Source organism: Carassius auratus, unplaced genomic scaffold (genome assembly GCF_003368295.1).
Source record: "Carassius auratus strain Wakin unplaced genomic scaffold, ASM336829v1 scaf_tig00214405, whole genome shotgun sequence".
Lineage (NCBI taxonomy): Eukaryota > Metazoa > Chordata > Actinopteri > Cypriniformes > Cyprinidae > Carassius > Carassius auratus.
Window position 1 is genome coordinate 121,147 of NW_020527645.1, and position 12,144 is coordinate 133,290.

Sequence of the window (12,144 nt, forward strand, 5' to 3'; positions counted from 1 at the left end):
TACTGCAATGGCATATAATGCAATGGAAATCAGCTAAATTTTGCTTTGGATTGTTTTTTTTTTTTACAATATTTTCTAACGTCTGACCATCTTTTTCAGCCGGAAAACATATTTTACTTTACATCTCCACAAACAGCTTTGGAAATAAATGTTTTCAATACTCCAAAAAGCAAAATGAAACATTAAACTTGCACATTTACTTTTCAAATAGAGTTGTTGCATTTATTTGTGCATTTTGTTAATATTTTATGTGCAAATTGTTTTTATGTTATATGACTAAATGACAGGGTAAAACTTGACAGGGCAAAAAAAAAAAAAAAATGTTAAGAGAGTAAGCTATTTGAATTAAAGTGCTGTCAAGTCCATGTGGCTAACAGAGTATTATGGAAATTTAATCCATTGAACACACTCTTAACAAAATATCTTTAAAAAATATCTCTATAGAGATACCTTGCACTGTACATTATCTTGCAATTATTTTGGCTAACACATACTCATTATTATGGAGAGTTGTTTGCAGATTTGCTGGTCTTTGTTACAATTAGTACCTCTTTAAACTTAAAACTTCCTTTACTATAAACAACAGCATGAAATGTTTTGAAAGGTGGACTGCCAACTGTGGGGAGTCAGAGACAGAGAAAAGCTCACAAAACTCTCAAATGATCTTTTTCAACAGTGACAGCCTCTCATTGTGTGTTTGGCCATGATCCTATAATCATTCTAGAAAAGAATTATGAAATAACTTTTTCTTTAGTCCATCCCTTAAACAAAGTCCTGCCTGCTCAGCACTGCTCTGCCTCAATGAACCCCTCTTTTTCGTAACCCCCAAGATCAACCTCAGCATAGCTGGAATGGCATCCTTGATTCCGAAACTTCATGGAGGGCCAATAGTTATTGGTGCGACGCTATGAAGAAAAGACACCACAACAGCTTACAGTTATTTTAAAAGAGTTTAAATTGCATAGATAGATAGCTAGATAGATAGCTAGATAGATAGATAGATAGATAGATAGATAGATAGATAGATAGATAGATAGATAGATAGATAGATAGATAGCAGGGCTCGACAATAAGGACTATCTGATGGCAAGCATAAAAGACATTTTGGACACTTAACAGATCTGTCACTAGTTTGATCGAGCACTCAATGAAGTTTATTATATGCATATGTTTTTTAAGGCCTGCTAATTTTCAAATTCAAACAATTTGAAAGCATTCTAGGAACGCACTAAAGGCAACTCCATTCAGTACTCATAACGCTGTGTTCTGTTTGAACAACGAGCCCGAAGTTGAGTTTCTTTCCTCGCCTTTCTTTCAATTTAACAGAAACATACATACAAAAGAATGTCAAAATACAAGTGAATTTGGGGTTTTAGAATTGATCTATATTTAATTTATACTGTGGAGTACAGATGCACCGGTCGACCAGCCATTTTTTTTTTTTTTAATTTAGAACTATTTTTGTTCTGTGCTAGCATACAAACTGCACTGCAATCATTTGAAATATTCTGTTATATTTAGTATGTATATTGCCGTTAACAGAGGCCATCGTCACTGAAGATGAATGCGAAGAGGAGAAAATAGGCAGCGCATCTTGCACTGTCCACGAAGCGCAAAGTACTGGAAAGAAAATCCTCAATAACGGGTTTTATGAATGTGTTTCTGAGGGGTTGGTTGGTTGGTTGGAATTTTATTATATTATATCTTGCCTCCGTATATTAAAGTGGTGTTTATAAGTGCATTGCTGCTGTGTTTACAGAGGTAACCAAGGAAACGCTGTATTGCTGCTGTTCTATAAGCACCACCTTCCTCCATTGAGAGTGAATGTGTGCCTCATTACGCCCATCTGCTCTTTTAGTTTTGTGCAGATGTTTCATGTAACTTAATTTCACAAAGCTAAAGTCACAACATTCTGTTTTGCTTCATATTTAGAAATTATACAGTCTAGTTTAAATCAGACATTGTAACCAGTGTGTAGAATTTATATATATATATATATATATATATATATATATATATATATATATATATATATATATATATATATCGCATCATGGCTGAGGGTGAGCTGAGTATGGCGGTGTGTTGGTGCCAAAATGAACATGGTGATCTAATAGATTGGGAGTCTGATCTGGAGATCGAACTGCACCCTCTCCTCTCTCCGTTGTCTCTGCTGGTCCCGTCGAGCCCTCCTCCATCCTTGGTTCCTTCGTCTAGCCATGAGGGGGCTTCCGATCCTCCAGTGCCCGCTCCTCGAAAGTGCCCTTCAGTGCTCGCTCCTCGAAATTGCCCTCTATTGACCGCTCCTCGACAGTGCCGGCCCTCCCACCCAATCCTCTCTCCTCCATTGCTGTCATCTAGCAGCTCCTCTGCTCGCCCCTCAACCCACTAACATTTTGGTGTGAGCCCCGCGGGTCTGCCACCTTCCAGCATCGCAGGGGTCAGAGTAACCCATACCTCTATGTCCAGCCTTCGAGGACTGGACTCCACTTCGGCCCATAGACCCAGCAGCTCTACCTAAGGTCTTAGCTCCCTCGTCTCAACAGTCACCCGTCAATTCATCAGCTCCACTGGGCTGCCTCATCCTTCCGGCTCTGCCTTGGTTGGGCATCGACCCAAAATCACCTCTGGACTCCTCTCTTCTGGCTGTGTCTCGTCGTGCCATCCCACCAGCACCTTTAGGCTCCTTCCTCCCACCAGTTCACCTTGATCCTCAGTCGCTCCGGCTCTGCCACGGATCTTTGGATCTCCACTTCTGCCTCTGCCGCCAGAGCCCACATTTCCCCCTGGCCCACTGGCTGTCTGTCTTCACCTCAGGCTCCTCCTTCATGGCTCCTCCCTCCATCGGCTCTGAAATCATGGCTGTGGCTTGGGTCCAGCTGGACTCCTCTTGCTCTAAGCCCCTCATGTCTCTCCCATGGCTTCTCCCTCCATCGTTTCCTCCCTGGTCCCCGCTTGTAGTCCTCCTCCCGGGTGTCCGTCCTCCTCCGGAACCTCCTTCCAAGCTCCTATTCATGCCGCCCCCCCCCCCCCCCATTCAGTTTTTTTTTCTATGGTGAGAGGACGCCCTTGTCATTTTTTCCGGGAAGGGGCATTATGTCAGGGTAATGGACTATCTGAGTGTTTTTTGCTCGTGCCCTTGTGAGTTGATTATTAAAAATGATTAACTCCTTGTTTCCTCGTTCCATGCTCTCTGCATGTATTGTAACTATATATATATATAATTTATTTATTTATTTTTATTTTATTTTTTTGTGGCAGGGCCACTGAAAATGTTGGCAGGGCAAGTAAAAATTTAAACCACTGGCCAAGGCAGGTAGCAAAAAAAGCCTTAGTGCTAAACCCTGGAAAGACAGACAGATAGATAGATAGATAGATAGATAGATAGATAGATAGATAGATAGATAGATAGATAGATAGATAGATAGATAGATAGATAGATAGATAGATTTGTACTTACCTGCATGAGGTAGAAAGGAGGAGCAACAGTCGGGTGTGTGTTAATGTAGTAGACAGCCAACAGGGTCAAGAACACCAGTAGAACCAGAGCTGCCACCACACCTGCAATGATGGCTGTGTGTTCTGGTGCTTCCTCACCTGAAAGTGTGAAAGTAAAGTGATTTAAAAAGGAAAAAACTTTTTTATTTACAATTTGAAGTATACAGAAATTTTACAATTCATAGAGCAAGTATTAGATGTTCAAAAGTTTAAATCAACACTTATCAAGCACATATGACATAAACACATGATTCAGCTCAGCATATATATCAGGGGTGGCAAACGTCAGTCCTGGAGAGCCGTAGCCCAGCAGAGTTTTGCTTTAACCCTGATCGAACACACAAGCTAATCAAGGTCTGAAGGATTACTAGAAAGCTACAGGCAGGTTGGTTTTAATTAGGGTTGGAGCTGAAGTCTGCAGGGCTGATATATATGGTGAATCACAAGCAAAACTATAAAGTATATATCAATGCAAAACCAAGTAGCATTTTTATCTTTGAAACAGAGACTGAATTCAATAGTATTTTTATTTGGTCCCGGGTCTTATTCTGACATATCAGCAGGGATGCATGATTATTTTGCTTATTAATCTGGAATACTGGTTCTCTATCAGACTCTCAGGAGACTGAGCAGATGGTCCAGGTTGACCAATGACAGCATCAAGAAGGTGGATGGCTCCTTTGTCAGATGCAGCAGATTTGCAGCAGTGGCAGGAGCATTTTCAGCAGCTCCTTAACCATGACCAACTGTGCAGACTGGCCGCAGAGCCACCACGTGTAGAGCCTGTTCACAGATGAGGTGCAAGCCATCGTAAGCCATCATTATTTCCATTATTAATGGAAAGGCATCTGGCTTGGGCCATGTGAAAGTTGAAGCAATCAAGGCTGGTGGAAAAGTTCCACAAGGCCGTCTCCACATCCTCATGAAGCTAAACTGGCAATCTGAACAAATCCTATCGACCTGGAAGAAATCCGCAATTGTGCCTATCTTTAAGAAAGGCAACAGTCATGAAGGTTAGAACACTGCATTAGTCTACTGTCTAACATTGCTAAAGTCTTCATGAAAGTCATCCAAACATGGCTACAGCGACATAGCTGCGAGGAGCAAGCCAGATTCCATCCTTTCTGAGGCTGTTGTGACCAGATCTTTTTTTTTTTTTTGCCAGCTGAGAGAACTTATTGTTCCAAGAGTTTGTTCAACATCCATGTTTGTTAGGCTTCCACTCATTTAAGAGAGTCATCCTCCTCTCTCCAGAGCTTCGTCTTTGGCAGTAATATGAGTTTGTAGGCTCTTTCTTTTTAAGCCTTTGGCGTTGAGTGTAGCTACGTCTCCTCTTGGTTTAAAGAGTCATTATGCTGAGACCTCCACTCTTAAGAGCTCTTAAACTAGAAAAAAAAAAAATAGGGGAAAGTCGTGGCCTAATGGTAAGAGAGTCAGACTCGCAATTGAAGGGTTGTGAGTTCGAGTCTTGGGCCGGCCGGAATTGTAGGTGGGGGAAGTGCATGTACAGCGCTACCATGACTGAGGTGCACCTGAGCAAGGCACCGAATCCTCAACTGCGCCTCGGGCGCCGCAGCATAAATGGCTGCTCTAGGGTTGTTTACAGTGTGTGTGTGTGTTCACTGCTCTGTGTGTGCACTTTGGATGGGTTAAAAGCAGATCACGAATTCTGAGTATGGGTCACCATACTTGGCTGTATTTCACATCACTTCCTTTTAATTTTTCCCCTCTCAAACTCTAGAGGATGGGCGTGGAGTACCCTTTGGAAAGGGAATGTCTCAGGTTACACATGTAACAATGTTTACCTGAGAATAGGGAACAAGATGCTTTGGCATCATGCCTGTGTCTCCTCAGACAAAGAAAAGAGGACAATATATTCCACAGGTTCTCTTTTATACCCGCGGTCACTCATTTGTTTACATCACAGGCTTCGGCCTGCCAATGTCATGTTCATTGTCGTTTTTTTCATTCATACTTCAGACACCTGACACACTGACAATTCTTTCATCCCGGGAAATGAAAATAGATTCAAACACATACAAATAATTTGTAATCATAACTTAAAATAAATAGTAATAACCATCATCATCATCATCAGTTTCTTACAATTGTGTTTTGTAAAAGCACCCAATAGGCACTGATGTGTCAAGTCAAGTTAGGTCAAGTCACCTTTATTTATATAGTGCTTTTAACAATACATATTGTGTCAAAGCAACTTTTCAGTATTAAATAGGAAAATAGTGTGTCAATAATGCAAAATGACAATACTAAACACTCAATTTTTTTTGTTAACAGCACAATGAACGGTCTTTGTTTACACATGTAAATGATGATGAATAGATTAAATAAAAGGGGACAAAATTAATCTTTACAAACTATATATCATTCTAAAGATCTTAGCCTCAAGCATCTGTGACAGATTGCTGTTTTTTAATGGAAAGCTTATAAGTAATGTATTTGCTAAATTTGTATAAGCAGTAAACATCAAAACACGCATAATCAAAATGCAGTAAATACCAGATTTGTCGTATTAAAGAGTCATAAACACATCCACACCTGTAAATCCTGGTTTAGTTAGAAAAGTAAGGGTCCACTGAACGACATCCCACAGAGCACATTTAGTCCAATGAAGCAATAACATTGTAATATGAGTGTAATTCCTTTGTTTACATGCACAGTATTGTTTGTATCTGTTATGGAATACAGTAGGTGGCCAACCAAAGTGTGCTTTCTACCGCCGCAAATGTCTCCGCTGCTGCAAAGTGTATTTGCAGCTTTTGACCACTGAGTGGTGATTTAACCACACGTTATCAAACATTTGACGGCAGCAGTCGTGGAAAATTTAAGAAAAACTGTAGTTAAAATAGTTAATATTAATAGATGAAAATGTAAATTAAACCTGGCCACAATTTAGCTAAATTCACTGAAACTGAAAAGAATGGACTGATTAATAAAACATCCTCCCGTTTAAACTCAACTTCTCTCATTCTAATCCGACTCATGTCCTCTACAGTGAGTATGAGATGATGCCCTCAGGTAGAAGGTACAGGTTACCAAACTATAGACTGAATAGGTTTAAATTTTCATTCATTCACTATTAAAATATTGAATAAGAACAAATAAGGTGTGTGAGTTGGTAGTAAATTATGTGAAGGGGATGTATGTTGTGTTATATGTATATTGTGTGCATCTGTTATCCCGAATGCCCAAGACAAATTTCTCCGTCAGGAGACAATAAAGGCAAATCAAATCAAATAATCAACAAAGTGCACATGATGTAAAAAAGAGCTTCATTAATTGACAACATTAGTGATTTTAAAGGGATCTGCCTTTATTTGCTTTTATAAAGTTTAAGTAAAACTCAAAAAAGTTAATAAAAAAAGATAAAAACTAATTTAAATGCAGGATTGAATACTACTCCTAAAAATATCAGAGTGCAAGATTTCTTCGGTGCATGATGCTGAGACATTTATTCTCAATTGTCTAAATATTTTGTCTTCATTACAAATTGTATTTTGTTTTATTTTGTATAATTGCATGTAAAAAAATAATTAACTTTGTAATGCATATGAAAAATGTGAAACCACAATCGTATTCGCAGTCTATAGAATTATATAATTATTTGTACAACAATATAACAATCTTCATTATTTAATGCAAAAGGGAATAAAAATAATAACATAATAATAAGTTATTATTATTTTAACTAAACGTTTTCTCTGCAAGTTACAGAGAAAATATTTAGTATACAAAGTTTAGGACATTTATGAAAAATTGGTTTCAAAACCAGTGACAAAAACCCTAAAACCCTTTTCCCAAAAATTTGAACTTGAGGACACTTCCATAAGCAATGGTATAATGTCCCTATATCAGGGTTGCATTTTATACATTGATCTGGAATATTTGGATTAGATTTATGTAGTAATTCTGGAGTTATGGACACTCTCATAATCCATTTGTATTGATTAAGTTTAAACCTCATATTAATTGTCTGGGTCTGGGCCTTTAGACAGATACTCTGCCATTCATCCTCAGTTATATTCTCATTTATGTCTTGGCACCAAGCCAAACGCTTGATGTCTGTATTTTTCCTGCAGTTAGTGGAGATTAGTCTATAAAACATGGAAATTTGTTTACCACAATTAAGGTTGTTTAAAGTATTTTTTTCTAAAGGGGACAAATCCGGTAAGGTGGGAGAGTGATTCTGTGCTTTATTAATAAAATTCCTAATTTGAACATATTTTAAAAAGTGAGTTTTAGGTAAATCAAACTTTTGGCTTAAATCCTGAAAACTGAGCATAGTTTTATTGTTGAATAAATCTGCCACTTTATTCAATCCTTTTAATGCATCCCTGGTGTAAAATAAGTGTTTCCCCAAATAGGGGTAAACTGTGACAGTTGTGTAAGCTCTCCAAGATGTTTCAAAACATCATACCATACCACGATACCATAACAAAAAGATTAGAAGTGGCTTTTTTCAATTTGGGCAGGGAAGTGGAGTACAAATACAAATTTAGGGGTAAAGGAGCCATTCTATTTGCCTCAATCCACAACCAAGGGGTAGTATTTTCATTTGTAAACCAAAGCATTGCGGCTCTAGGTTGAGCAGCCCAGAAATACCACTTTAGATTAGGCAATTGCAACCCTATCCTTTAATATGGTAAATACAAAAGAGAGAGCCTCAGCCTAGGACATTGATTCGCGCAGATGAAATTTGTGAAAATCTTCCTCATATTACTGAAAACAATAATGTGGAGAAGGTTGGGAAATTGATTGAAATAAATATAAAAATTTCGAGAGACATTCATTTTTCATATATTGATACATCCAATCTGAGAAACTGGTAAAGATGATAATTTATTGAGTGATTCAATGATTAATTTAATTATATGATTATAAATACAAGAAACCAATTTGTCTAGTTCTAGGGTAATAAGACTGCCAACTGTAATTCTTGATATATCATTATTTCTGCATACTACAATAGTTAAAATTTCAATTACCAATGTAAAAAGGAGCGGCGAAAGAGGGCAACCTTGACATGTACCTTCATAAAGCAGAAATTGTTTAGAGATTATATTATTAGTCAATACCTCTGCTTTGGGATTTGAATATAGAATTTTAATCAATTTTATAAGGTAAGGACCAATACCAAGTGGGAAAGGGTGTCAAAAAGATAGGTCCACTCCACTCTATCAAAAGCCTTCTCGGCATCTAGGGAATGTAAAGCTGTATCCGAGGCTCCTTTTTTAACATGTATGATATTTAATAGTCAACGTATATTATGAAAGGCTTGTCTACCCTTAACAAAGCAATTTTGATCAGGATCAATCAATAATGGTAAAAACATATCAAGTCTGCTGGCTAAAACTGTCAAGGTTCAGAACAGAGGACCCAAAACAGAGGTTATGCAGTACAGTTTATTGTCTAATAACTTCAACCAAGGAGACTGCCGTCAGCAGACGCAGATCTGCGAAATAACAAAAGAGGATCCTTGACGGACAGAGGTCAGGAACCGGAATCCAGAATCGGGATATCAAAGAGTCACAACAGTTCTCCGTCCTCAAGTCTGGTGCAAACCACTCGCAGATGGCAGGTGAGTGACGGTCCACTGGCTGGAGGTGAACTGGGCAGAGAACAAAGGTGAGTGACCGGCTCTTACTCTCGTAACAAAAGGGTAGGGTAGGACAGGACAGGACAAGACCAGACTATGGAATACTCCAGAGAATAAATGCTGAAGAGATCGAAACTGAGAAGCAGAGTGAAAGCTCAACGTTCAACAATAATCCGACAAAAGACAGAGCAAACAGTGACTAGAAGTAGCCAAGAGAATTAGAGAGAGAAAAGGATCAGGTGAGAGATAATCAGTGTAAGTGTTGATTCTAAAGGGAAACAGCTGCGAGAGAGGAGGAGAAACATGAATGGGAATGATTAGTGTGTGCGCAGCGCGATCGCTTAGATAACAGTAATCAGCTGTATGAGTGTGCGCGTGTGTGAATGAAGGTAAACAAACAGAAGGAAGAGACCGGTTTATGACAGTACCCCCCCTTCAACGAGCGCCCCCTGGCGCTCCCAAAGGTGAAGTCTGGCAAGTGCGATGGGACGAGCGAGCGGTCCAGGACATCCCGAGATGGAACCCAGCTTCTGTCCTCAGGACCGTATCCCTCCCAATTGACCAGATACTGGAAAGCACGACCTCGAGGGCGAACATCAAGAAGCCTGCGGACAGTATAGACAGGAGAACCCTCAACAAGGGTGGAAGGCGGAGGGACAGGGCGGGCGGGCATCTGAATAACGGACTTTAAGCAAGACACATGAAATATGGGATGGATGCGTCAAAGACTGGGAGGCAGTTTGAGTCTGACAGTAATGGGGTTGAGAACCTTAGTAATGGAAAAAGGTCCTATGTACCGAGGCGAGAGCTTTCGGGAGCTGGACTGTAGAGGAAGATTAGTGGTGGAGAGCCAGACTCGCTGGCTGCAAATATATCTAGGGGCTTTAAAGCGACGACGGTTGGCTGCTTGGCGAGAGCGAGCCTTGGTCCGACAAAGGGCAGTTCTCACCCTCCTCCACGTACGATGGCATCTCTGAATGAATGCCTCAACCGATGGAACGGAAACCCCGAGCGGGGGTTGATAACCGAGGCTACAATTAAATGGAGAAAGCCCCGTGGCAGATGACGGTAATGAATTATGTGCATACTCAGCCCATGGCAACTGTTCGCACCAGGATGAAGGAGTCTGGAATGCTAGACTGCGGAGCATACGACCTAAAATCTGATTGGCCTGTTCGGCCTGCCCGTTAGTTTGGGGGTGATAACCTGATGACAAACTGGTGGTGGTGCCGATCTGCCGACAGAACTCCCTCCAAAATTGAGAGATAAATTGCGGACCCCTATCAGAAACAACATCTGTGGGGAGACCATGGAGTTTGAAGACATGATTTACTACCGCCTGGGCTGTCTCTTTAGCAGAGGGTAATTTGGGAAGTGGGACGAAGTGGGTGGCTTTAGAAAATTGATCCACCACTGTGTGAATGACGGTATTCCCCATGGAAGGAGGGAGACCCATAACAAAATCTAAGGCGATATGTGACCACCGACATGACGGAGTAGGAAGTGGCCGAAGTAAACCAGCGGGGGGCGAATTGCCAGACTTAGTCTGGGGGCAGACAGGACACACGGATACGTAACGGCGAATATCACGTTCTCTAGTTGGCCACCAAAATCTTTGACGAATGACGGCGAGCGTACCCCTTACATCAGGATGAACTGAGATCTTAGACGAATGCCCCCAACGGAGAACTGCCGGGCGGACAGCCCTCTAACCAATGGTGCCCCTCACCTAACGCCAGACAAATGGCCAATAACTCGCGGTTACCCAAATCATAATTGCGCTCCGCAGAAGAGAGACGATGTGAATAGAATGCACACGGGTAAACCTTATCGTCTAATGGTGAGCTCTGTGAAAGTACCGCCCCGACCCCCACATCTGACGAGTCGACCTCGACGATGAATTGTCTTTCGACATCAGGATTGATAAGAATAGGAGCGGAAGTAAATAACATCTTCAAACGGTCAAATGCAGAATGGGTCGCCTCAATCCAAGAGAAACGGGACTTGACCGAGGTGAGCGCAGTAAGTGGGGCAGCCACCTTACTAAAATTTCGAATAAACCATCTATAAAAATTTGCAAAACCTAAGAAGCGCTGAAGAGCGACTCGGGAATCGGGTACAGGCCAATCAGTGACGGCTTGAACCTTGGAAGGGTCCATGCTTATTCCCCCAGCGGAAACGACAGATCCCAGAAACATAACTGACTGAGAATGAAATATGCATTTCTCAGCCTTAACAAAGAGGCGGTTCTCTAAGAGGCGTTGCAGGACTCGACGAACATGCTGGACATGCACTTGGAGGGAGGGTGAGAAAATAAGTATGTCATCAAGGTATACAAACACGAAGACGTTAAGCATATCTCTCAGGATATCATTAATGAGAGCCTGAAAGACAGCGGGGGCGTTGACCAAACTGAAAGGAAGGACCCGGTATTCAAAGTGACCGAGGGGCATGTTAAACGCGGTCTTCCATTCATCTCCCTCTTTGATTCGAACTAAATGGTACGCATTGCGTAGATCTAGTTTTGTGAAAAACCTCGCCCCCTGCAAGATCTCGAAGGCTGAAGACATGAGAGGCAAGGGATAGTGGTTCATAATAGTGATGTCATTCAGCCCCCGGTAATCAATGCAGGGACGTAAGGAACCATCCTTCTTTTTCACAAAAAAAAAAATCCAGCACCAGCGGGAGATGAGGAAGAAACGATAGTACCAGCTGCAATAGACTCGGGGAGATAATTCTCTAGGGCCTCGCGTTCGGGCGCAGACAAAGAATACAACCGACCGCGAGGAGGAGTAGTACCAGGAAGAAGATCGATAGCGCAATCGTATGGTCGATGGGGAGGAAGAGAAGTGGCCCGGGCACGACTGAAAACCGCTCGCAGATCGAGGTACTCCCCCGGCACTCCAGACAAATCCCCAGCCTCTTCCTGAAACACAGAAACAGAGGAAACAGGAGGAATGGCAGACATTAGAAAATCAACATGACACGAAAGACCATTAGTCCAATTAATATGGGGATTGTGTTTAGCTAGT

The 12,144-nt window shown here is 41.2% G+C and overlaps 1 protein-coding gene across 3 annotated transcripts in view; it reads right to left on the reverse strand.

Annotated features, from left to right (window-relative positions):
* Nucleotides 1-333: 333 nt before the first annotated feature.
* plxdc1 (plexin domain containing 1) overlaps nt 334-12,144 on the reverse strand; it is a 293,884-nt gene continuing 282,073 nt past the window's right edge. For all 3 annotated transcript variants that reach the window (XM_026257640.1, XM_026257639.1, XM_026257641.1), the window contains 2 exons: nt 3,461-3,597; nt 334-905 (listed from right to left, as the gene is read on the reverse strand). In XM_026257640.1, the coding sequence (XP_026113425.1) occupies nt 783-905; nt 3,461-3,597 (260 nt within the window). In that variant the 3' untranslated portion in view covers nt 334-782. The remainder of the gene's footprint in view (nt 906-3,460; nt 3,598-12,144) is intronic.